This window comes from Ovis canadensis, chromosome 1, assembly GCF_042477335.2.
Source record: "Ovis canadensis isolate MfBH-ARS-UI-01 breed Bighorn chromosome 1, ARS-UI_OviCan_v2, whole genome shotgun sequence".
Lineage (NCBI taxonomy): Eukaryota > Metazoa > Chordata > Mammalia > Artiodactyla > Bovidae > Ovis > Ovis canadensis.
Window position 1 is genome coordinate 176,754,953 of NC_091245.1, and position 27,334 is coordinate 176,782,286.

Below are 27,334 nucleotides of genomic sequence, written 5' to 3' on the forward strand. Positions count from 1 at the left end.
GCTATATCATCACCATGAAAATCTTTTGCTGCCCCTTTATAGTCACATATACCTTTTACCATCCTCACTCTTCCTAATCCCCAATCTATTCTCCATCTCTAATTTGGCCTAGGCTGTTTTTAAATAAGGGCTTTCCAGATGGCACTAGTGGTAAAGAACCTGCCTGCCAAAAGCCACGGGTTTGAGCTCTGGGTCAGGAAGGTCCTCTTAAGGAGAACATGAAGGAAATATTTGTGTTTCAATTTTTCATTAAATAAGTGATAAACTTTGTTTATAACAAAGTTTTGTTTTATAACGGAGAAGGCAATGGCACCCCACTCCAGTATTATAACAAAACCACCCATGAACAGTAAAAAACTTCGATAAGAGATCCTTGTGCTTTTTAAGCTGTATGGTAGATACTTGGGTATTATCTAAAGTGTTTCTAGGGGCTTCCCTGGTGGCTCATATGGTAGAAAACCTGCCTGTAATGCAGGAGGCATGGGTTCAATCCTTGGGTCAGGAAGATCCCCTGTAGAAGGAAATGGCAACTCATTCTAGTATTCTTGCCTGGAGAATCCATGGACAGAGGACCCTGGTGGGCTACAGTCCAGGGGTTGCAAAAAGCTGGACACAACTGAGTGACTAACATAACAACAACAACAACAACAACAACAGAGTGTTCTTCACCTAAAATACAGTGAGAAAATGGAGAATTAGAATTTTTTGGAAAGTTTTAGTATAATAAATATTGATGGCATTTGCTTTTATTTTTTTTTGCTCAAACTCTAATGTTTTATTTTGATATTATTAACTGTCTTTCTTCTGGGTCTAATTATTAAATACATCCAAAATGAATTCTGTAGTGATTATTAGATGATTGATAATAAAACGATAATTTAGCTCCTTTTAATAGTTATTAAATAGGCCGAGGGTACTTAACTAAGCTTTCTATACTGAGAAGTAGCATAGTCTAAATAATCAACTAAGGTATATTTTATATTTTTAGGCACATCAGATTAATATTGGTTATTACCTGACATTACTGTTTTTGTATGGAGTAGCACTCACTGAAAGAGGAAAGAAAGAGGTATGTAGCACGTGTTATTTGTCCATTACAAATAAATCTTTTCACATACTTTGACTTCATTTTAGTAAGTTTAAATGTTGATTTAAAAAAAAAATTCTCTAAAAACTGCAACCATTCCATGACTTTTCTGTCATGTATTTAGCTTTCTGCCAGAGACTGTTTTGTGAAACTAAAAATATTGATAAGATAAACTTAATGTAAGCTTATAGCCTTGAAATACTTACCATTTGTATAAAATAGAAAATTTTGTTTCGCTTGTTTCATTTATACATTTTAATCCATTTTCTAGTGTAGTATGTAGTTTAATCTCTCTGGGTTTTATCTTACCCTCTTACATAAAATATGAATTTGACCTCAGTTCTTCATCAAAGAAAGTGAAGTGCAAAAGTAAAAATCTAGGAGTTAACTAGCTGATCTCTAAGGGTCCTTACAAATTTAACATTTTCTTTTGCTTATTTTTAATGATTTCTCAATTTCAGCCTTGATATCTCTTTTTATTTTTTGTATTCTTAAATTTATACTCTCTTCTTGGTTTCATAAAGAAGTCTAACTTGTTAATTAGGTGAAGTAGAATTTAATAAGCACCAAACTGAAAACATTTCCAGTTTAAATAATTTCACATAATGCTAATTATTGTGAAGTGTGTTGTGCTAGAGGATGTTTTAAAATGAGGCCATGCAGCACTTTTTTTCCCTCACGGAGATTGAGGCTATTGTGCCTATTCTAATAATAGTAACTGAAACATTTATTAGAACTGATTCAGACTTTTACTTCTATACATATATTGCCTGTAATCAAGATGATCCTTCCCCAAAAGAGACTATAAGTGTGGTCAAAAAGTCACCTATTTCCTATTTTAAAAATTAGGAAGATTTGTGCTCCAATTAGGAAAAAAAATAGGAAGAATTATGTTCCCATAGTCATTAGAAGAGCCCTTATTTTTGCTAGCAATATTTGTCAATTTTAGACATAAAGATTATTATTTTGATGTTTCACTTTGAAACACTGAAAGACCTTAAATTCTTTTGTAACTGTTTTATTAAGCACTGAGTACATTTTTAATGGTCATATACAGAGACTCCACAAACAGACATGTGAATAAATGACCAAATGACTGAATCAGTATTCAAGCAGCTCTGTCTTTTCTAGTCTGGCAAATGATTGTTCATTGTAAAAGGAAAAAATAGTTTTTACATCAGCCAAACCTAGTTTTATGTTACTACAGGATTATATAGAAGCTGAGAATAAATTTCTAGTGATGAAGATGGTGATCCAAGAAAATGAAATTTGTGAAAACTTTATGTCATTAGTTTATTTTGGTCGTGGTTTGCTTCGATGTGCTCAGAAGAGGTAAGAATTTTAATTAATGGATAGTTCTTGCCTGTTAACTTTCAGCATTATGTAATGGGAATAAAGTTTGCACAATATACCAGGGATCATGACATTTGTGCTCTATTGATTTTTTCTCTGTCACTGATTCTGTAGATCATTTCATTAATGTACTTGAGAATATTAAATATCAAATTTAATAGGCCATGGCAATAAAAGGTGATATAGCATAGGCATTAGGAACATAGGCTTTGGAGTCTGATAGGCCAGTTCAAATACATTTTATATCACTTACCTGATATACGACCCTAGGAAATTTAATGTTGCTAAGCCTAATCTTTGGAACTAATAACAGTGCCCACCTATTAAGGTAATTAATTCAGTGCTCAGGACACAAAAATGCTATTCTTAATAAATAATAATTATAGTTATTAATATTATTACCACTTGGAATGGCTGTTTAAGTTATAAATGAGCTTATAACACATTGAAAGGGTCCCAGTTCTGAGTCCAGGAGTATTGGGTATTACACAGTTAGGTACAGAGGAATGTACATGGGCTATCTGTTCACTTCCCATGTGTATGCTGTTTAGTCACTAAGTCATATCCAACTCTTTTGGAACCCCATGGACTGTAGCCTGCCAGGCTCCTCTGTCCAAGGGATTTCCCAGGCAAAAATACTACAGTGGGTTGCTATTTCCTTCTCCAGGGGATCTTCCCAACTGAGGGATTGAACTTGAATCTCCTTGACAGGCAGATTCCAGCCCTCCAATATGTATATCCTTAGCCATTTGTAGAATCAATCATTTTATTTCTAAGCATTTGTTAGAGACTGCTCTAGGTGTTAGGGGTAAAATGGTTTACAAAACAGTTTCTTTCCTCATGTTTAACTGACAGTATAGTGAAGGTTTATAGACCTTAATAAAATAATCAGTTATTTAAATAATTATGAAATATGATAAAGAGCTATGAAGAAAAATATAATAAAGAATCAAAGTCCTTATTGGAACTTCAGTGTGTTTCTTGGGAATCAGAAGTCTCCTTGAAGAATTAATGTTTGGCTGAGGTCTGAAAGATGAATTAGAAAAAATTTACTTATGCAAATCCTTATGAAGGATTACTGCTGGACCCAACTGTTGAATCCCTGAAAGCATCACTTAATATGGTAGTTCCTTGATTCTTTGAAAGGCTGATCTTCCATCCTCTGGCATGCTTGGTTTTTATTATCCAGAAGATGTCCTGCTTCCTGTTTATTAGCATGATGTTCTCAATGTAGTTTGCCACTGTGATATTTCACAGAAAGTCAGGATAATCAAAATCCCTTTAATACTGTGGAGAGAATTAACATAGCTCTGAGTCAAAGAATCTGGACTGCTGTCCTTCCTTCAGATATGTGAACTACTGTTTGTTTTCTTTATTGATGGGCATCGAGAATCCAGTTTCCAAATCATTGACACTAGAAAACCCAGTCATCTGACAGCAGCATTTCCTTTTGTCCCTGGCCTATAGAGAACAGCCACCACTGAGCTGCTCAAAATGTCCTTCTTACTCTGTATTTCTTACTGCATTAATAAAATGGAATGTCCTCTGGACCTTTCTAGGCTACCCTGTCTGGTAGTGGCTTCAATGGTGTTATGTCCATTCTACCATCTTTTCCTCCCTGAGCTTTCTTGAATACTCTGCCAAGAAATTTTCAACGTTTCATCTCGCTTACTATTATAGAGGCCATTGGTTGTGTCCCGGCTTCAAGTAGCCTCAGCAACATGTTAGGATTGGCTTCTCACGTCCTTACATTCAGGAAATGCTGAATTATGGGAGAGTTGCCCCATATCAGTATACATTTCCCTATCCAGCTATATATTTGACCATTGGTTTAGCTTTCTTAAGATCCACTCCCAGACACGTTCCTGCCACTGCATAGTAGTGAAAGTAGTGAAGTCTGCAATGCTTATGGTGAACAAGCCTTTTCTTCCTCTTTTTTCACTTGGGCTTTGCTTGTACCTGATCCTAGGTTTTTCAGTATTTAGGCAATGAGCAGAGATCGGGGAGGATTTTGAGAAGGAAGAAGAGCATCATCTTTTGGGACATGTACCTCAGATGATGTACAGATATTTGCATGGTCTTCTCGTTCCATATCAGAGTCCTGATAGTATAATAGTCTTGTGGAGGCTGTGCTTTTGGTTTTTGCTGTTGTTCTATCCTTGTGATTAAATACTGGGTCTTATTTTCAGCATGGTCTGCCTTTATGTTTAGAGTTGGTCAGATTTCTTTAAATGTTACCATAGAGGCCTTTTAACTTTCACAGAGTACCCTTAGTTGATAGTAGTAGCCAGTTTCTTCCATTTTGTGGTTAAATCTGGGCCTAATTTTCAGCACAGATTATCTTTATGGCTGTCAGAGCTGAGGGTCTCTTTAAATGCTGCCCTCAGAGGCCTCTGTCTTTCATTGTGTCCCGAGTCAATCATTGGCTGACCTGTGCTGGTCATTCTCTTTCTTCAAGGCTTCCAAGACAGTAAACAAAAGCCAGCCAACTCTACAACCCCTTTAATTACCATGGCCCCCATACTGTTCAGGCTTGAGCTACTACATAATCTATTACCTCCCCTTCTACCTGTATTTCATCCCAATCTATTATAGGTGAGAGTCCTAGTATTCGTATTTTTGTAGCATGCTAGACATTATCCTACTTACACACACACACACACACACACACACACACACACACAAATGGGTTGCCTGTTGTCTAATTGGTAAGCTAGTTACAGAGTCTTGTTCAAATTAACTTTTTAAAATACTTTGCAGATATAATGGAGGACTGCTAGAGTTTCATAAAAGCTTACAAGAAATAGGAGACATAGATGATCATTGGTTTGATATAGAGGCTACAGAAGATGAAGATTTACCTACAACTTTTAAAGTAAGAAATTATTTAATCTATGGCTAATCAGAATTATCTTTGATAAAGTACAGTTTATGCTATGTCATTCTGTAGCAAACATATTCTTTTATTGGACATTAGCTTTCTGTATGAGAAAACTTTGATTCCATTATCTGGTACAGAATGTGAGTATGATTCAACAAGTAGAGAGAAGTGAAGTGGATGTGTTAGCATTTCCAGATAACAAGAAGATTAAAAGTTGCACTAGTTCAATACTTCACATGGTTAGAGATAAATATAAGTTAACTTATTTTTTCTAATTATATTTGTCATTGTTTTGTTGTTGATTTAAATTTTAAAACTATTAAATGGTCACTTCAGAAAACTTGAAAAATGTGAAAATGCCAAAGATAAAAGTAAAATTCATCCATATATTCCTTCAAATGGCAAAACTATTGTTAGAATTTTCATTTATGTATTTCCATACACACATGTATAAACACTTTTTATTTTTAGTAAATTGGTGTGATGTTATATACATTGATTTATAGTATAAAAATATATATTATTGTGAATTTGTCAGCAAGTAGATTATTGTATATTGAAAGTATAATTTTTCATAGTCTATCATAAACGGTGCTTTAATTTGGTTAACCAATTCCCTGGTATTGAACATTTAGTTTATCCTAAACATTCTAGTTTTTTAGTGTTACAGAATGTGATCTTTTTTTATTTCTCACATCATTGCCTTAGTGTAAATTTCTAGAGGTGGAATTGTGAAGGGTTTACACACTTGTATAAGTTATTCATGTGTATTTCCACATTTCCTCCCAGAAAGTTTGTCCAGATTTATATTCTCAAGACAGAGTGTAAGAATTGCTTTTTGCCCTCACGTGCTTAGCCGCTCAGTTGTGTCCGACTCTTTGTGACCCCATTGACTGTAGCTTCCCAGGCTTCTCTGTCCATGGGGATTCTCCAGGCAAAAGTACTGGAGTGGTTGCTGTTCCCTCCTCCAGGGGCTCTTCCCAACCCAGGGATCAAACCCAGGTCTCCCACATTGCGGGTGGATTCTTTATCATCTGAGACACCAGGGAAGCCCATACTCTCTGGATATTCTTTACCTTTTGGGTAATTTTTACCCATCTAATAAGCCATATTGGTCACTTTTTAGGTGTTTAATGTGAAAATAGCTACATTAGGCTTCCCTTGGTTAACATTTGAGTGAGGTATCTTATTCCAAGCTTTTACTTTAAACCTTTCTGGATCCTTACATTTTAGCTGACTTTAAAGCCAAATACATTCCTCAGATTAAAGAAGGATGTTTCATAAAAATAAGAAATTCAATTTTTCCAGGAATCTTTAACAACTCAAAGTTTCTATATACCTAATAATATTGCCTCAAAATACTTGTGACAAAAACTGGTAGAACTAAAAGGAGAACTAGAAGACTTCCCAGTCACAGTGGAATATTTTAATATACCTCTCTCAGTAGTCAATAGAATAAGTAAGATAATGTTTGGTGTTTGGGGAGATGATCATATGTCTTTTAACTTTGACTTAATATATTAAGTAGTAATTTTATGCATTTAAAAAAAATATTGAATTTCTGTGTTTACCTGAAGCAGCCCCTACTTGGTCTTGCTTGTTTTTCTCCTATTCCTTCTCCTTTTAAAATATTTTTCTTTCTTATCCAAATTTTATTTTTGTTTTATGCAAGCTAGTACATGTATACAGTTTTTTAAGTATATTAAAAGATTTTAACAGTCTGTGGTTCATCATTTCTAATTGTAGTTTCTGAATATAGATAACTTATTTCAACCCTCTAGGCATTTTCCTTTGATATTAGCCTGTACTTTTAAAAAGCTGTACCACTATTTAAAAAAAAATTCTCCATCTTAGGCATCATCTTTTGATTTCCTACTGTGGAAGATGAGGGTTTAGTAATTTCCTTACACATCTCCTTCACACAGACACTTCCCATTCCCCATCCTATTAATAGGTACATGTTTTTATTAAATTGGCTTTAGAGTTTCCCCTTATTCCTGGGAAGACCCTTACCCCTCTCCTGTGTAAATCCCCTATTCTTGGATTAAGTTTTCCTCTTTCTAGATGTACTCCCTTGTTTTGGGGGAGTAGCTTTCATCCAGCAGCTTCCTAGAAAGGGAATTTACGTGAGAGTTAAATTTTTTGAGACCTTTCAAGTCTCAAAATAATTTATCCTTTGTACACTTTACTTGTATCTTGCCTGGGTATCAAATTATAGGTTGAAAATAATTTTCCTTTAATTTTTAAAATTATATTTCTATTATTGTTTAGCTTCCAATAATAGTACTTTTGAGATATTTTATGTCATTCTGATTCTCAATCTTTTGCTTGTAACCTGTTTTTTTCTTTCTGGGAATTTTTAGGATATTCTGTATATCCCTAGTATTCTGAATTTATGTTTTTTTGGTGCTAGGACATTTAATTTTTTCTTTATTTGATTATTTCTTCTTCATTTTCTCTTTTCTTTTTGAGATGTTTGTTATTCAGCTGCTTGACATCCTGGACTGAATTTCTGACTGTTATCTCTATGCTAATTTTTATTTTTTGTCTTTTCTACTTTCTAGGAGATTTTCTTAACTTCATCTTTTTTGCATAGAGCTAGTATTCAGCCAGTATACACTAGTGCTATCATACTAGTTATTATAATGTTAAAATATTTCCATACTACTTGGAAAATAGTTTCTGCCTCAAAAATAATTTGGGTAACCAGCTGCATTCCAGATGTCCTATACTCTCTTCCAGCCCTCTCTCCCTGTACTTCTCTAAAATTCAATAACTAAAGCTTTAGTGTGCAGGAGAGCAGAGTGTGTCCATGATCCTGCTCTCTCTCTAGGCCAGCATGTTCCTATCTGTTTTAATTGGTACCTATGCCTGTGAGCCCACCAAAAGTCCTACTTCCCAGACATTGTGATTAGTTTCTAAAGGAAACTTAGAGGTCTGGCCTGTACCCTTTATCTGACATTGACAAATTCCAGGTGAGTACCACCAGAGGGCTGCCCTGCCCCAGTTGCTCCTATCCTCATGTGTCTCCTGAGATGAACTTACCTTATTAAAAGAAGATCATACTTATAGAGATGCTGGCACCCTTGTAGAGTGGTGACCTTCATATTGTTATTATTTTAAACATGATTCTTGTTTCTATCCTTCTGTTGAATTTTTAATTTCCATGATTATTTCAGCTATCATCTACCAAGAGTTTCCTTGTTATGAATGTTCTTTTTAAAATAAAATAATATCCTGTCCTTTTTTCTTGCACTTGAGAGGTAAATGTTAAAGGTAAATGTTAGCCAGATCATTTAAGGCTTTATAAACACTGGAGTGTTATAATTAAATTATAGTAAAGTATGGTTTATAGAATTTAGGACTTTGAGTAGTTTCTGTATTTATGACAAAGGAGGAGTTAATAAAATAGTTGCAAGTTGTAATCAGTGTTTTAAAGAAAAACAAGGGACTGGGATAGAGAAAATGGAGGAAATGTAGACACAGACTTATATACCTGCATGTATCCATATTTATATGTATATATGCATAAATGTGGAGAAGGCAGTGGCAGCCCACTCCAGCTCTCTTGCCTGGAAAATCCCATGGATGGAGGAGCCTGGTAGGCTGCAGTCCATGGGGTCGCTAAGAGTCGGACACGACTGAGCGACTTCACTTTCACTTTTCACTTTCACTTTTCACTTTCATGCGTTGGAGAAGGAAATGGCAACCCACTCCAGTGTTCTTGCTTGGAGAATCCCAGGGACGGCGGAGCCCAATGGGCTGCCATCTGTGGGATTGCACAAAGTCAGACACGACTGAAGTGACTTAGCAGCAGCAGCATGCATAAATGTGTATGTGTGTCTATGTGTAGTGGTTAGAAAAGGCCTTTACAGGAGGTGATATTTAAGTTGGAAGCCCAAGACTGCTAATGAAACTAACTCTGTAAAGAGTAGGGGAACAACTTTCTAGGTAAATGGAATTGAGTAGGAAAAGGCCCTCAGGACTTGAAGGGAAAGTTTGAGGAACTGGAAGTATAAAACCATGTGAATTTTATAGGGATTGAGGCTAGAGATGAATTTGAAGAGATGGGCTAGCGATGGATACATATACTGGGTTCAGATGCTGTAAGTTCTGCAGAACCTTGAAGTCAGTCTTAATAAGGTAGTGGGAAAGTAGTAGGAAGGTAGATAGTGGGAAGCCACTGAAGAGTTTTAAGCAAGAAACTGACACGATCTTTTGCTTCTTTATAGAGTGCTTTGGAGCATAGTAGGCAGGGATGAGGGAGACTAGTTAGGCAGTTGTTACAGTTAGTAATCTAGGTAAGACATAGAACAGGTACTAATGGAGAGAGAATTAGAAAAATTTGCAGTGTAATTTGGGAGAAGTCTCAACAGTATTTGCTAATATATTGCATGTAAAGGGTGATGGAATAACTATGGAATGGATGACTTCAAGCCTGGTGGTTGAAAATTAAATAGATCTTGGTAGATGTGCTTGATGTAAGTTCCATGAGAACTAAGTATATATTGACCTTCTAAGTTCACTGCAGTATCCTTAACATCTAACATTTCCTAGCATTCACAACAACCTAGCCTGTAACAGGCACTGAGTAAATGTTCGTTGAATGAGTGAGTATCGATGACTGGGGCAGAAAATAAGAAGTAAGGAACAAGGAACAGATTTGGTGGGCAACTCAGTAGATTAGTATTGAACTATTAAGCATTAGACATGTGAAACAACAGTAGCTATATACATACTATAAGTCCTATTTCAGCATCTGCACTTACTATTGGCTATCCTCATAGGATATACTGCTTTCATATGGATAGGTCCTTGGATGATGCTTCTTTATTTCTTGACATTTAAAAATTTCTAGTTGATTTGGTTAAAACATTTTTATTCTTCATAAAATTCTGAATATCATTAAACAAATGTTATGAATGCTGACTTGATGCATAAAATAGTCTATAGAGGTTTACTTTATCATGTCATATACCCTCAGTATATATGGGTATGTCTTTCTAAGGGGCAGTATTAAGGACTTGTTTAACTTAGACTTGATAATGTTTCACAACCTTTAGCCAGCATTTTTAAAATATGGAAATTGCATTTAAAATTGTAACTCTGAACACTGGAAACATATTTCTGGCCCTGCCACTGCCCATTTTGGCTGAGCAGCCTGTTGCACCACTACAGTAGTCCCACTGCCAACATGGTGTCTTGGGGGCCAGTTCTAGCAAGGACTCTCCTGGGTTGCCAACAATTTGTTGTTTCTCTGTATCAGAGAAAGTAATTCTTGTTAGGAACCCACTGGCTGTTATGAGTTAGAATGGAAAATAAACGTATAGCTTCAAATATAGACTTTTTCCACTTTCTCTGTGTTTGTATTCAGGAAGAAATTTAGTATTTCATGTATAGGGCCCTTCTGTGTATTGTTTATGTTGAATGAGGGAAATAGGTTCTATACCTATTAAAAAAAAAAACAACAACATAAAACACCTTCAAAAAAAGGACATGAAATGAACCTGTAACTTAATATAAATGTGTGGTCTTTTTATTGCTGATTCATAAGATTTTTTATTTTTAAAATTTAGGACCTTCTTAATAATTTCATCAAGACAACTGAGGGTAATATAATGAAGCAGACCATTTGCAGTTATTTAGATTGTGAGCGATCTTGTGAAGCTGATGTTTTAAAGAACACCAATTATAAGGTACTATAATTATCAATCAACTGAGTGTTTTAAAAATGTAATTGTAAAATTAAACAGGTGAAAATTGTTATATTATCATTCGTCTAAATACTCTTTAAAAAGTACTTCATTTATTGTTTGTAGACTTTTTGATAGCAGCCATTCTGACCTGCGTGAGATGGTACCTCACTGTGGTTTTGATTTGCATTTCTCTGATAATGAATGATGTTGAGCATCTTTTCATGGCTGATTCATGTCAATGTATGGCAAAAACCACTACAATGTTGTAAAGTAATTAGCCTCCAATTAAAATAAATTAATTTTTTTAAAAAGTACTTTATTTAATTACAGCAAAATACAGCTGAGAAGTTGTTTGACTTGAAAATCTCAAAAGCTTAGATTCATTGTGATTAGGAATTATTTATATCCTGTGAGTCAATAATGACCCAGAGAGATGTTATGGGGAGGGAGGTGGGAGGGGGGTTCATGTTTGGGAACGCATGGAAGAATTAAAGATTTAAAAAAAAAAAAAGGAAAAAAAAAAAAAAGGAAAAAATAAAAAATAAAAAAATGAATTAGCACAGAACCCCTGTTTGAGTTTCCTGAGCCATACAACAAATTCCTGTTGGCTATCTATGTTATGTATGGTAATGTAAGTTTCCATGTTACTCTTTCCATACATCTTACCCTCTCCTCCCCTCTCCCCATGTCCATAAGTATTCTCTATGTCTGTTTCTCCATCGCTGCCCTGTAAATAAATTCTTCAGTACCATTTTTCTCGATTCTGTATATATGCATTAGAATATGATATTTATCTTTCTCTTTCTGAATTACTTCACTCTGCTGTATGGCTCAGGAAACCCAAACGGGGGCTCTGTATCAATCTAAAGGGGTGGGATGGGGTGGGAGATGGGAAGGAAGTTCAAAAGGGAGAGGATATATGTATACCTGTGGCTGATTCATGTTGAGGTTTGACAGAAAACAACAAAATTCTGTAAAGCAATTATCCTTCAATAATAAATTTAAAAAACGAATTGGCTTTGCTAGTGCTTTTATAATATTCACAAGTGCAGTAGCTCAGGAGTTGTTTATCACCAATATAGCAATCTAAGGTCTGGTGATTGATGACAAAGCAGTTTTATGAAATAATGCTATGGAATTGGGGCTGAAGGAAAAGAGAAATATAAAACTTCTGATGAACAGATAGCATGTTCATCTACAAAGGTCACTCACTGAGTTTCTGATATTTTGTTGTATACAGCATATGAAAAATATTAACTTATTCAAATTACTGCCTATTTTTTGTCTTTAATGATATAAAAATGATTTTTATAGTTCTTTGATTACCAGTGATCTGTTGATAAATTTTCAGTGCCAAGCTCATCTAGTTATAGAATAATAAAAAGTGACTTAAGGTGATATTTTCTTTATCTGCATGGATTATTGTCTCTTATCAACAGTTTTTACTCTCCTCCAGGGATTTTTTCAGTTAATGTGCAGTAAGAGCTGCTGTGTTTACTTCCATAAAATTTGTTGGAAAAAGTTCAAGAATTTAAAATATCCAGGTGAAAATGATCAGGTATTATATTTATACTTCCTTTAAAACTTTACTAGAGCATATCTTCTTCTACTCTTTCCTGCTTTTTTATTCTTTCCCCTTCATTTCTTTCTATTTACATCCTTCCTCTTCCTTTCTCGCTCCATTTTTCTTTCCCTATTCTCTCTGATACTTTTCTCCTCACCATTTGGTCATCATTACCATTTATTAAACAGGTCTTTGTAGTAAATTCACATAAAGGACATAAAATCAAAGAATAGAATTGCTTAATAAAAAGAAAGGACAGCTGTGTAGTTTTAAGGCTAGAGAACAGTGATACATTTCATAGCCTTCCAAAATATATTTGTGTTACTGGGAATTCCCTGGCAGTCCGGTGTTTGGGGCTTGGTGCTTTCACTACCAGGCCTCGGCTTCAATCTCTGCTTAGGCAACTAAGTTCCCACAAGCTGCATGGTATGGCCGAAAAAAAAAAAACAACAGAAAACCTTCAAAATATATTAGTATTATTTATATTTGCCTAAAATCATATAACTAAATTGAATTTTTTCCACTGAAATTAAAATAGAAATTGAATGCCTGAGTCTGTTACTTGTTTACTCTTTAATGAGGTAACAGCCATATATTGGGTCTATAATGTTTTATTCTAAAGTGTTTACATTGTGCAAACCGCAGAAAAGACTTATGAAGCAATTGTATACGGAGTTGAATGTTCTGAGTTCAAGTCCAGATTGAACCACTTACTAGTTTTTTTTTACACTAGGCTGAAACTCATTTTTCTAAGCCATAAAGTGAGGATAGTAATACCTACTTTATAAGGTTGTGAAGATTAACAGATAAACTTGTATTGTACATTGTAAAAATCATTATATAAGGCACAGTTATTCATTTTTTAAGCAGTATGTAAATACTTTTCACTTTCTTTGATTGTTAGGGCAATCGGTATTGCTCAACTTTAGAAAGACAAGTAAAAGAAAACTGAATAAATTAACCAGAGGAAATAGCAAGATCAGGATCAGAGGACTCAAATTTTTATTCTTTCTTTTCTGCTGAAATCTTCACTTATCTAATAGAAATTCAGTATTTCTTTTTGTACTTATTTAGTTTGTATATTTTGCTTGAAGTTGCTTTCACTGGGAGCAGCAAATTCATTTTAGTTTATAATGTAACTATATAAAGATTTTGAAATATTAATAGAAATGATGAGAAGGAAAAGTGATTATACATTTTAAGTAAGAAATCCACTGGTACAAGTAATGGACTGTCTTTGAACAGCTAACTCTCAAGTGTTTGTTCACATCTTTTGTTTTACTATCTAGCAATATTTTCTTCTAACTTTATATAAATATAATCAGTTCTGCACATCAATGGGTTTTTTCTATTTTTATTGTTCATATTATTTTATCTATTAATAAGTTATTATTGTTTTCTGTTGATAAAATTTATAGAGTTTTAGTGGAAAAAAATGTTTAAAGGAAGGATGTACTGGTGACATGGTAAGGATGCTGCAATGTGAGGTACCTGGAATTGTCAAAATTTTGGTGAGTATCTTTCTCTTGTTTTTCTTACTGGAATGATGTTTTTGACTTGGAACAGATTTGGGAATCGTAATAATAGTAGCCTAGTCATATTCTCTTTGATGGTGACTAAGCTGTTTAACATTTTGTTGTGTTGATTTCTCTAAAGTAGTATATAAGTGGTACTTAAGAGTAAAAAAATTTAAAAAATAAAACACACACACACACACACAGAAACTGACAAAACAGGCCATGACTATACCAGTGAGGAAAGTCTATCATGCACAGAGGATGATAATCTAATTCTGTTCCACATATGGTTAAAAATAATTTCAGTGTTCCAAACCCTTTTTAGTCTTGGTTTTGCTATTTCATTTTAATAAAATATTTTCTTGATTTTTCAGTTTATCAGTAAGTAAACCAAAATTTTAAAAATGTATATATTTATTATGTTTAGGTATGATCTTCTCTTTTAGATTTGGCATTTAAATCCTATGGTGATATAAAGTAGAACTGGTTTTTGAGATCAGCTCTACTATTTGACTAAGATTGTTTGTAACTTGTTTCTTCTGTTTTATTTTTGTATATTCACTATAGCTTCATTCTCACTGTCTTCTTTCAAACATTAAGGCTAAGAAGTAACACTAAAAAATTTTGAAAAATGAACTACTTCAGGGCTTTTTTTTTTTTTTTCCCCATCACTTGCAGTTTGAAGTTGTGAGAAAGGATGAATATATAACCATTGAAAATTTAGGAGCAAGGTAAGTTTGAAATCAAATATTCTACTTTTTTTTTTTTTAGCATATATGTATTTTTCAGTTGCTTCTTTCTGTGTTCTCTGTTACTTTTTGGTGCTTCATTAAATTGAAAGACAATATCAGTTGTGTGAAAAACTGTATTTAATTTAATTTGTTTACCCTTCCCCACCTTTTTGTAGACACTTAAATTCTAAAGAAGAAAGGAAAATTATGTGGATGCTTTTACCTTAAGTATGAAAAGAATCCCTTTATGAAAACCAAACATATTTTTCTTAAAGTTATTTAAATTAGGTTGTTATAAAAAACTTTCTCCTAGCTTTCAAAACTCATCCAGGCCCCTAGGCTCATCTGAGAATTAGAGCCATTCTGTTTCTTAGATGAGAAAGCTGTATTGTATCTGTATATACTGGTTATACATCATGTATAAGCAGGAATTCATTGAGCTATAAATTGTTTCTGTTGAAATTAGGAATTTCAATATAAAACTTATCCTAATTCATTGATTCTCTTTTCTTCTATTTAAAATGTCTACCATTTTTTAATCTACCAGGCTTAGACATGAATACCTAAGGCATCAGTTTTCTCTATGAGCTAATGAAACGCAAATCTTTATCTCTGCTTCAGATCTCACTCTCAAACCTCTAGGTCTATCTACCTGAATGCTAAATACTTCTATTTTTATTTTTCAAAAAGATCTATAGTTCAGTATGCCCACAGTTAGATTCACAATATTTCTTCCCAACACTGCTGTGTAACGTTTTTTAGGTCCAGTTAATTCAGCTTCTTAAATATATTGTACATGCCTCCTTACTTCTGCCCTTGTGCTTCTATTAAGCTAAATAAAGTTATTTTTCATTTGGAATTCTGAGATAGCTTCTAAACTTGTCTTTCTGGCTCCAGTCTTACCTTTCTTCAGTCTGACTGTTTAACAGTCTATAGAACTGTCTGTTGAGTCATTAAAATAGCTTTTTTTTTTTTGTAACATAATTTTTTTTTTGCCACTTGCAATTCTTTTTTTTTTTAGTTTTTTATTTTTTTAATTTAAAAATCTTTAATTCTTACATGCATTCCCAAACATGAACCCCCCTCCCACCTCCCTCCCCATAACATCTCTGTGGGTCATCCCATGCACCAGCCCCAAGCATGCTGCATCCTGCGTCAGACATAGACTGGCGATTCAATTCTTACATGATAGTATACATGTTAGAATGCCATTCTCCCAAATCATCCCACCCTCTCCCTCTCCCTCTGAGTCCAAAAGTCCGTTATACACATCTGTGTCTCTTTCCCTGTCTTGCATACAGGGTCGTCATTGCCATCTTTCTAAATTCCATATATATGTGTTAGTATACTGTATTGGTGTTTTTCTTTCTGGCTTACTTCACTCTGTATAATCGGCTCCAGTTTCATCCATCTCATCAGAACTGATTCAAATGAATTCTTTTTTACGGCTGAGTAATACTCCATTGTGTATATGTACCACAGCTTTCTTATCCATTCATCTGCTGATGGACATCTAGGTTGCTTTCATGTCCTGGCTATTATAAACAGTGCTGCGATGAACATTGGGGTACATGTGTCTCTTTCAATTCTGGTTTCCTCGGTGTGTGTGCCCAGCAGTGGGATTGCTGGGTCATAAGGTAGTTCTATTTGCAATTTTTTAAGGAATCTCCACACTGTTCTCCATAGTGGCTGTACTAGTTTGCATTCCCACCAACAGTGTAGGAGGGTTCCCTTTTCTCCAGACCCTCTCCAGCATTTATTGCTTGCAGGTTTTTGGATCGCAGCCATTCTGACTGGTGTGAAGTGGTACCTCATTGTGGTTTTGATTTGCATTTCTCTAATAATGAGTGATGTTGAGCATCTTTTCATGTGTTTGTTAGCCATCCGTATGTCTTCTTTGGAGAAATGTCTATTTAGTTCTTTGGCCCATTTTTTGATTGGGTCGTTTATTTTTCTGGAATTGAGTTGCATAAGTTGCTTGTATATTTTTGAGATTAGTTGTTTGTCAGTTGCTTCATTTGCTATTATTTTCTCCCATTCAGAAGGCTGTCTTTTCACCTTGCTTATATTTTCCTTTGTTGTGCAGAAGCTTTTAATTTTAATTAGATCCCATTTGTTTATTTTTGCTTTTTTTTTTTTAATTTTAGTTTTTTATTTTTTAAATTTTAAAATCTTTAATTCTTACATGCATTCCCAAACATGAACCCCCCTCCCACCTCCCTCCCCATAACAACTTTCTGGGTCATCCCCTTGCACCAGCCCCAAGCATGCTGCATCCTGCGTCAGACATAGACTGGCGATTCAATTCACATGATAGTAACATGTTAGAATGTCATTCTCCCAAATCATCCCACCCTCTCCCTCTCCCTCTGAGTCCAAAAGTCCGTTATACACATCTGTGTCTCTTTCCCTGTCTTGCATACAGGGTCGTCATTGCCATCTTCCTAAATTCCATATTTATGTGTTAGTATACTGTATTGGTGTTTTTCTTTCTGGCTTACTTCACTCTGTATAATCGGCTCCAGTTTCATCCATCTCATCAGAACTGATTCAAATGAATTCTTTTTAACAGCTGAGTAATACTCCATTGTGTATATGTACCACAGCTTTCTTATCCATTCATCTGCTGATGGACATCTAGGTTGTTTCCATGTCCTGGCTATTATAAACAGTGCTGCGATGAACATTGGGGTACATGTGTCTCTTTCAATTCTGGTTTCCTCGGTGTGTATGCCCAGAAGTGGGATTGCTGGGTCATAAGGTAGTTCTATTTGCAATTTTTTAAGGAATCTCCACACCGTTCTCCATAGTGGCTGTACTAGTTTGCATTCCCACCAACAGTGTAGGAGGGTTCCCTTTTCTCCACACCCTCTCCAGCATTTATTGCTTGCAGATTTTTGGATCGCAGACATTCTGACTGGTGTGAAGTGGTACCTCATTGTGGTTTTGATTTGCATTTCTCTAATAATGAGTGATGTTGAGCATCCTTTCATGTGTTTGTTAGCCATCTGTGTGTCTTCTTTGGAGAAATGTCTATTTAGTTCTTTGGCCCATTTTTTGATTGGGTCGTTTATTTTTGCTTTTATTTCCAGAATTCTGGGAGGTGGATCATAGAGGATCCTGCTGTGATTTATGTCTGAGAGTGTTTTGCCTATGTTCTCCTCTAGGAGTTTTATAGTTTCTGGTCTTACATTTAGATCTACTTCAGCCATGTTAAAAGAAATGTAATGGTATCTTATTGTGGTTTTAATTTGCATTTACCTAAATTTTCAAAACTAGTTTTCTATTTTAGATCCTTTGCTCTTACATGATAAATCTCAGAAACACCTTGTAAATTTCTGTAGACTTCTTGCTGAGGTTTTCATTGCATTGAATTTGTAGGTCAGTTTGGGGATGATTTATATCTTAGCAATATTGAGAATGCCCATCCATGAAGATGGTGTATAATTAATTTCATTTAATTGATTCTTCTTTGATGTAACTCAGAAATATTTTGTAGTCTTCTATGTACAGGCTTATAAATGTTTTGTTAGACTATCCATGTATATTTGACTTTTATGCTATTGTAAATGATAATTATAAAACTTCAATTTCTAGTTATTTCTATTATATAGAATTTGTTTGTGTCTATCAAACTTGTATTCTGTGACTTGCTACTTACTAATTCTAATATTATTTGTAGATTCTTTGAGGTTTTCTATAAATGATTATACCACCTGTGCATAACGACAATTTTATTTATTTTTGTAATTTGTTAGCTCTTTGTTTATTTTTCTTTGCATGTTGCATGAGCTAAGTTCTCTAGTACAGTGTTGAATACACTTGTGAGACCAGACAGACATCTTTGCCTTTTCCAGATCTTAGGAAGAAGGCTTCAGTGTTTCACCATTTAGTATGCTGTTAGCTGTAGAATTTTTACAGATGCTCCTGTTTAGGTTGAAGAGATTCATTTCTCGTGCTACTTCTCTGAAAATTTTTATAATGAATGAATAATGAACTAATGCTTTTTAGCATGCATTGAGATAATCATATGGTTTTTGTCTTCTTTCTTGTTAATATGTTGAATTACATCAGTTTATTTTCAAATGTTGAATCATATGTACTTTCCAGGAGCACATAGTTAATTGGTCATGATCTTTATTTTATGTTGCTGCTTGTCTTTTAATTTCTAGCTTTATTGAGCTATAACTGGTATGTAATATTGTGTAGGTTTAAGTTATACAGTGTGATGCTTTTATATATGTATAATATGTGAATACTACATATGTGCATACAACATACCAGTTATAGCTCAATAAAGCTAGAAATTAAAAGACAAGCAGCAACATGAAATAAAATGTGGGGCTTCCCTGGTGGTGCAGAGGTTAAAGCATCTGCCTGCAATGTTGGCGACCCGGGTTCGATCCCTGGGTCGGGAAGATCCCCTGGAGAAGGAAATGGCAACCCACTCCAGTATTCTTGCCTGGAGAATCCAATGGACGGAGGAGCTTGGTGGGCTACAGTCCACGGGTTGCAAAGAGTCGGACATGACTGAGCAACTTCACTTCACTATATATAGTAAGGTTAGTTAATATATCCATCACCTCATATAGATTTTTTGTATAATGGGAATTTTTAAGATCTTTTGTTTTTTGGCTGCACCTTGTAGCATGTAGAATATTAGTTCCTCAACTCAGGATCAAACCTGTACCTCCTGCATTGGAAACATGAAGTCTTAATCACTGGACTGCCTGGAAAGTCCCTAAGATCTACTGTCTTAACAACTTTCAAGTATACATTGTAGCATTGTTAATCATAGTCACATGATGTATTTTGGACCCCTGTTTTGTACCTTTTGACCCATTTACCCATTCTGTTGTAGAAACCAGTACTTGAGAAACCAAGCACCACACTCAGAGAGTTGGAGAACTCAAGTTTATTATGCTGGGGGCCCCAGAGGAGTTAACACTCCAAACTCTGAGCCCCAAACAAAGGGGTTACAGAGTTTTTTATACGCAGACAGGCATGATTAAACGGGTTTGCGGGTTTGCAGGGGCTAGGGCGATTGCAAAGAGCAGAACAAGGGTGAGTGAGATAAGCTCCAGTTCCTAGTATTGTGAGTCCCTATATTCTGAGACCTACATGATCTAGACTTTGCAAGACAGATGCAGAAGGAGCAGGAAGTTATGTAAAATTTTAATTTTTCCTCTTCATTATGCCCTCTTGATGCTTCTATCACTCATTGTAGAAAACATCATCTCATGTTTTGGTAGGACATTCAGAGCTCCCCATCATTTAGGGGCTATATTGAGCTATTACCATTTGTAACTTTATAGATTTAATTCAAAAGGTTATGAACTGACAATTACAATGAGAATACAAGGACCACACAAGAGCACTGCAAAGAACATGAAGAGAGGACCTGTTAAAAGGAGAAGCCATGATGCCCAGCTCCAGATATTGTTCTAATTATCCCAGAAATTAGCTAGTTTCTCTCTTTTTATGATTTATTCCCTTAGTGGTTGGGCCTTGTCCTTGACTATTTCTGATTGGTTTACAGCATTCTTCAATTAAGAAGAGACAGTCCTCTCTTTTCAGCTGTCAGTAGGTCTCAGTTCAGTTCAGTTCAGTCCCTCAGTCGTGTCCGACTCTTTGCAACCCCATGAATCGCAGCATGCCAGGCCTCCCTGTCCATCACCAACTCCCGGAGTTCACCTAAATTCACATCCATCGAGTTGGTGATGCCATCCAGCCATCTCATCCTCTGTCATCCCCTTCTCCTCCTGCCTCCAATCCCTCCCAGCATCAGAGTCTTTTCCAGTGAGTCAGCTCTTCACATGAGGTGGCCCAAGTATTGGAGTTTCAGCTTCGGCATCAGTCCTTCCAAAGAAATCCCAGGGCTGATCTCCTTCAGAATGGACTGGTTGGATCTCCTTGCAGTCCAAGGGACTCTCAAGAGTCTTCTCCAACACCACAGTTCAAAAGCATCAATTCTTCGGTGCTCAGCCTTCTTCACAGTCCAACTCTCACATCTATACATGACCACTGGAAAAACCATAGCCTTGACGAGACTGACCTTTGTTGGCAAAGTAATGTCTCTGCTTTTCAATCTGCTGTCTAGGTTGGTCATAACTTTCCTTCCAAGGAGTAAGTGTCTTTTAATTTCATGCCTGGAATCACCATCTGCAGTGATTTTGGAGCTCAGAAAAACAAAGTCTGACACTGTTTCCATTGTTCCCCCATCTATTTGCCATAAAGTGATGGGACCAGATGCCATGATCTTCGTTTTCTGAACGTTGAGCTTTAAGCCAACTTTTTCACTTTCGTCTTTCACTTTCATCAAGAGGCTTTTTAGTTCCTCTTCACTTTCTGCCATAAGGGTGGTGTCATAGGTCTAGCCCTTTCCTATTCTGTAAAACCACCTCAGCCAGGAAGTCTAGTTGGTCCTGTAATGAAAAGCACAGCAATAATACCAATTAGGGATAGAGGCCAGAGTTAATAATGAAAATCCATTGATATTTCGAAGGCAGGATCCTCAAACTTCTGCCATGTGTTGACCATCCAGCTGCCAGAGTGTGGCTGGAGCAAGGCTGAAGAGTCGTCAAGCTTCTGCTGTGCATTGACTAGTCAGCTTCCGGAGTGACTAGAGCAGGGCTTAGCGTCCTTCATGGGTGAGGGCCATTGCCTTTGGAACCAGACCTTGAGGAGGTTTTTTGGGGTCCCAAACTGCTTTCCAGGTGTCCTCATCAAGGAAGCCGCAGATTTCTTAACTCTGGTGTGGTGACTCTAAGGGATGACATCTGTAACTTTAACAGCAGTAAAGGTTGCCAGGATGACCATGTGAGGGCCTGTTCAAACTGGCTGAAGTGGTTCTTTCTTTTAATCTTTAACCCATATCTCATCTCCTGACTGATAGGGATAAACCCAGTTGCCCAAAGGAATGGGTGTCCTTTTTAAGGTTTCTTGGGCAATATGGCTGAAGACTTTTCCAGGGCCTGGAGGTGTCAGGACATCCTTAGGTCAGCTAGTTGTTCGTGGTCTCCCTTGAGCTTTTCTATTACTGGGGGTGGTCTCCTGTATAAGATCTCAAAGGGAGAATAGCCCGAGGACCTCAGGGTGCATTTATGGAGGAAGAGGAGAGCCCACAGAATGATAAGGCAGCTTGTTCTAGCATTGTCTGGGTGTTGACTGTGCAGATGGATATTCTTGTTGTATTACTACTTGGAGAAACAAACTTAACAAGAAAGTTAAAGTTATATAGCCCAAAGATTAATATACGTAGGAAAGCTGTTGTGGGGCTAGCCAGGAGAACCAGGTCCAGACATTGGTTTGTGACATTAGTGCTTCTCTAGGCATGAGAAGGCAATGGCACCCCACTCCAGTATTCTTGCCTGGAAAATCCTATGGATAGAGGAGCCTGGAAGGCTGCAGTCCATGGGGTCACTGAGGGCCGGACACAACTGAGCGACTTCACTTTCACTTTTCACTTTCATGCATTGGAGAGGGAAATGGCAACCCACTCCAGTGTTCTTGCCTGGAGAATCCCTGGGACGGGGGAACCTTTTGGGCTGCTGTCTACGCGGTCGCACAGAGTCGGACACGACTGAAGTGACTTAGCAGCAGCAGCAGCCATGAGAAAATATAAGAATTTGGACTCATAAAAATCTTTACCTAAAAACATCTGACTTATCTGAAGACCTGTTTTCTGGTTTTTCCCAGAGCATAGAATGCCTTACTTTTTGTCTCCATCCTAAACTCCTTTCAAGGGTGTGTTGAAGGTCAGCATTTTGTAGTGGTCGTGATTTAATCTTTGTAGAGGCAACTGGCAAGGGCCACCTTCCAGTCAGCAGGGCCCCTCATAGCCACATATTTGGCCATATTTTTTGGGCATTTCATGGCCATTCTGTCCCACTGTGCTGGGAAGGCTCATTCCCACATCTAACAAAGATTCCATTGACAGGCCACTCAATGTGTTGTCACTAGACAAGGCCTTGTAAGTAGCAAAAGTCTCTGGACCATACCTGTCTTACTAGCCTCTTGGTCCAGGAAAATATTTCCTCTTGTTGCTTCTACCCATATCTAGAGTTACATTATTACAATTATTGATCTCATATGAAACTGCATATCAGCATTTTATCAGAGGCTTAGTCACGCATTTGGTAATGTAAGAGATAATCTTCTAAAGCAAGCTACATAGAAAATAATATAGTTAGCAGTTATTAGTAAGGTCACAAGCAAGAATTTAAGTCAAGAATTTTCACTGGGTATAACCTGTTGTACCCCAAGTCATTTGACTCAGTTAAATGATTATAGCCAAGTTTTCATCTCCTGGTTGTATATTATGGAACATCTGACCTTTATGCAAAGACTGGTTACTGAGATAAGCTTTAGAAACAATCTTAAAGTGTCCTTTTTAATAACTTAATTAAAACTTTTGGCAGTGTAACATAACAAGGAACTATCTCAGAAGTGAGTCTTAGAAGCACAGACCTTAATTAACAAAACTAGACTTAATATTCAGTGAAACATTTTTCTTCTTTTTTTTTTTTTTTGGAGAACTCACTGTGAGGGCATTAACACTGTAGCCAGGTAAGGCTTTAACCCATCAAATAAAAATGAAGTCTGTCAGGGAGCTGGGAAAAGCCAAGCAGTCATCTTGGATTTCCCCTAGCCCTGGCTCTTTGATTTTCAGCTGTTGTTTATCTATTTTTGATTTCCTGATTTAGGAGCAGACTATTGCCATGTTTTAAAGACATCAGGATAACCCTAACCCTAACCCTAACTTTATAAAAGTAACAAAAAGATTTTAAAAACAAATGTAACTCACTTAAATTTTTAGGCAAAGAAATTAATAATCTGTTATTGAAAGCTGCATTTCAAGAACTTTGTTCTCTAAAGAGAGAGAAGACCAAATTCCAGTCTGGTACCAGCTTACTGTTAATAACAAAATTTGTTTATTTGTTTAATCTTAGAAACTCTTTTCTATAAATCTTGAAGAACTAGCAGTATTTTTTTAAAGGCATGAGGATAAAACCATAGAAAGCATGTTTAAAATCTGATTCTGTAGCAATTGACAAACCTGGTCATAACATTTTAATATGATAACTAGAATTATAATTGACCATATTTTATCAGGACATATTAGATCTATATGAATTTTACACAATTTTAGGATACCTATGTTAGTAATATCAACCATACAGTATAGTCTGAAATGATTTATCACCCCTTCAACAGTACTTCCTTTGTGGCTCAGCTGGTAAAGAATCTGGCTGCAATGCGGGAGATCTGGGTTTGATCCCTGGGTTGGGAAGATCCCCTGGAGAAGGGAAAGGCTATCCAGTCCAGTATTCTGGCCTGGAGAATTCCATGGGCTGTATAGTCCATGGGATCGCAAAGAGTCAGATATAACTGAGCAACTTTCATGTCACTTCAGCAGTACTTCCCATGTAATTTAACATGTCCACTGAACCCAGGTAGCTTAATAGCTCTTTGGGATGTCTCAGGGGCCCTCTGAAGCATCCCAAAGTTAGCTAGAAGTCAAGTTATTTAGGAAGTTTTATCAGTAAATATCAAAAGTGTTTAGGATCATATAAGTCACTGTGAAATAATATTCACTAGCCAAAGTTAACAAAAGATTTTAAAGGTAAATTTAGAACAGATCAATTAAGAGGTAAAGAAACAAATCTATTATTGAAAGTAGTTCAACATCTGAAGAAAGTATGTCCTGTTAACAGAGAGAAAGGCCAAGTTCAAGTTTTGCACCAGCTGACTTTAAACTCATTTAGGTGCACAAAACATTTTAGGGTCCATTTTCCACAAACCTTTTAATCACTTTCTGTAATAGCCGCCTGTAAGTCAGACCTACTTTGTTTTCCCTTTATAAAATAAAGTTTTATTTTTTATATCTTCTTTATTAAAAACATACATCTTCCTTATTAGATTAGCAAACAAACATTAATACTAGATATTTAATATTGAATATTTCCTGGTTTATGTGAATCTGAAATATATTTAGGTTAATTTTTCTTGTACTTAGAATTGTTTGATTTATAAGCACTTACTTCTCTTTAGGTCAATTAAATTAGAATGCATTTACCACTTCAACAATATTATCAGAAAAAAAAAAAAGGACATACACTGAGACATACATAAATCCAGACAGACAGACAGAGATCTTATAGTTTTTTGTTTGAGATTTAAAATATCTCTTTGACTCCTTGTTTTTTCTTTGTGTGAAGTTCTAATTTGCCCAAGACTGAGGTCTCAGGCAAAGTGGGCTGTGTATTTCAAAGACATGGAAAGGGTTAACTTCAAGCTTTTTCCTTGGCAGTCCTTTTAACAAGCTAGTTATTTTTAACTGTATATGCAAAAAGAATTGGCTTTGCAGTTTCCCAAAAAAGTTTCTCTCACTACATTCAGTCAGCAATCACGCACTCACAATCATTCAGAGGCTATCACAGTGCCTCCCTTCTCCTGAGTCCCCAGGTTTCCTTAACTGTTGCTCCCTTCCTGGGAGCCCCAAGGAGGTTATCAGTTACAAATCTTCCCTTCCTCCCAAGTCCCCAGTTCTCCCTATCTAGTGCTCCCTTCCTGGGAGCCCAAGGAGGTGATTAGTCTCTTCTACCTGGCCTGGGGACTGACCCCAGAGCCTTACCTTATCCTGTGGCCTTTCCTGGTGAGTTGGTCTGTCCCTTCAATGAGTCCAGTCAGGGCTCGGCCGTCCAGAGATTCGGAACACCTGTCTGAAAGAGAACCTGGAATACAGTCAGGTAGCATACCTCCTCATTCATCTCTGGGTTTCTTGGCTCCAGCCCAGCCGAGCCACCAGTCCAGTGGCCCAAGGGGCCACTGTGGTTGGAATCTGACTGGGGCCTCCAGAAATGTTGCAGTAACAAGTACTCAAGAAACGAAGTACCACACTCGGAGAGTTGGAGAACTCAAGTTTATTATACTAGGGGGCCCAGAGAAGTTAACACTCCAAGCTCTGAGCTCTGAACAAAGAGGTTGCAGAGTTTTTTATACCCAAACAGGCGTGATTAAGTGGGTTTGCGGGTTTGCAGGGGCTAGGACGATTGCAATGAGCAGGACAAAGGTCAGTCAGATAAGCTCCAGTTCCTAGTATTGTGAGTCCCTACTTTCTGAAACCTACATGATCTAGACTTTGCAAGGAGCAACCTGGATTACAGAAGCAGAAGGAGCAGGAGGTTATGTAAAATTTTAACTTTTCCTCTTCACTCCCACCCCTGGCAATTACCAGGGGTGGTTTTTGAGTTCAGGATTTTTCAGCTCCCACATGTAAGTGAAATTGTACAGTATTTGTCTTTCACTGTTGGACTTATTTCACTTAGCATAATGCCCTCCAAGTTTACCCATTTATCACAAATGGCAGTATTCCCTTCTTTTTATGGCTGAGTAGTATTCCATAGTATATATATATATATGCCAAATTTTCTTTATCCATTCATCCATTAACAGACACTTAGGTTGTTTTCCATGTTTTGGCTGCTGTAAATAATGCTTCATTGAACTTGGGGATGTAGATGTCTCTGAGACAGAAATTGTATTGCCTTTGGACACATAAAATGAAGAAGTGTTCATTACTCACTCGTGAATGACTCTTTGCACCCCCATGGACTGTAGCCTGCCAGGCTCCTCCGTCCATGGGATTCTCTAGGCAAGAATACTGGAGTGGGTTGCCATTTCTTTCTCCAGGGGGTCTTTCCAACCCAGGGATTGAACCTTGGTCTTCTGCATTGCGGGCAGACTCTTTACAGTCTGTAGGTTGCCTTTTCATTTTGTTGACTATTTCATTCAGTGTGCAGAAGCTTTTTAGTGTGGTGTAATCCCACTTAGTTATTTTTGCTTTTTTATATGTGCTTTTGATGTCATATTAGAAAATCATTGCCAAGACTGATGTCAAGGCAATGTTGCTTTCCTCTCTGCTTTCAAAGGTCTCTCTTTGTCTTTCACTTTTGTTAAATAAGCTATAATGCATCTCAGTGCAGTCTTTTTAAGGTTCAACCCATTTGTGATTCTTTGAGCCCTGTGTATCTGGATGTCCATTTTGCGCCTTAAGTTTAGGAAAGGGACATTATTTTTTTCAAATACTCTTCTGTCCCTTTTTCTTTCTCATCTCCTTCTGGGATTACTATATGAGTATATTGTTTCTCTTATCATTGTCCTATAAATCCCTTGAGCTTTATTTATTTGTTACATTCTTTGTTTTTTGCCTTTTTCAGGAGACACTGCAAGAAGGAATGTAGTCTGCCAAGATACAAGCACTGCTTGCTGTAATTTCTACCCCTCTTCTCTGATTATCAGATACCCAATGGTTGAGCTCAATAGATTTGCTTCAGTGATCCCTATGAGGCAAGACCCAAATGTAAGCCTCCTAGTAAGCCTCCCACAATGCTAGATTGCCAGATGCCTATCTTGAGTTTTCCTTTTCTCACTGGAGAAACTGTAGGTCCAGAGAGACCCTCTTGGTTCAGTGCTGTGCCAGCCTGGGAGACGGGTATGTGGT

At 36.5% G+C, this 27,334-nt stretch overlaps 1 protein-coding gene across 20 annotated transcripts in view; it reads left to right on the top strand.

Annotated features, from left to right (window-relative positions):
- Nucleotides 1–27,334, top strand: part of DZIP3 (DAZ interacting zinc finger protein 3) — a 119,461-nt gene that overhangs the window by 33,179 nt on the left and 58,948 nt on the right. For all 20 annotated transcript variants that reach the window (XM_069552867.1, XM_069552895.1, XM_069552738.1 and 17 more), the window contains 7 exons: nucleotides 989–1,069; nucleotides 2,295–2,419; nucleotides 5,201–5,315; nucleotides 10,898–11,017; nucleotides 12,474–12,575; nucleotides 14,000–14,092; nucleotides 14,777–14,829. In XM_069552867.1, the coding sequence (XP_069408968.1) occupies nucleotides 989–1,069; nucleotides 2,295–2,419; nucleotides 5,201–5,315; nucleotides 10,898–11,017; nucleotides 12,474–12,575; nucleotides 14,000–14,092; nucleotides 14,777–14,829 (689 nt within the window). The remainder of the gene's footprint in view (nucleotides 1–988; nucleotides 1,070–2,294; nucleotides 2,420–5,200; nucleotides 5,316–10,897; nucleotides 11,018–12,473; nucleotides 12,576–13,999; nucleotides 14,093–14,776; nucleotides 14,830–27,334) is intronic.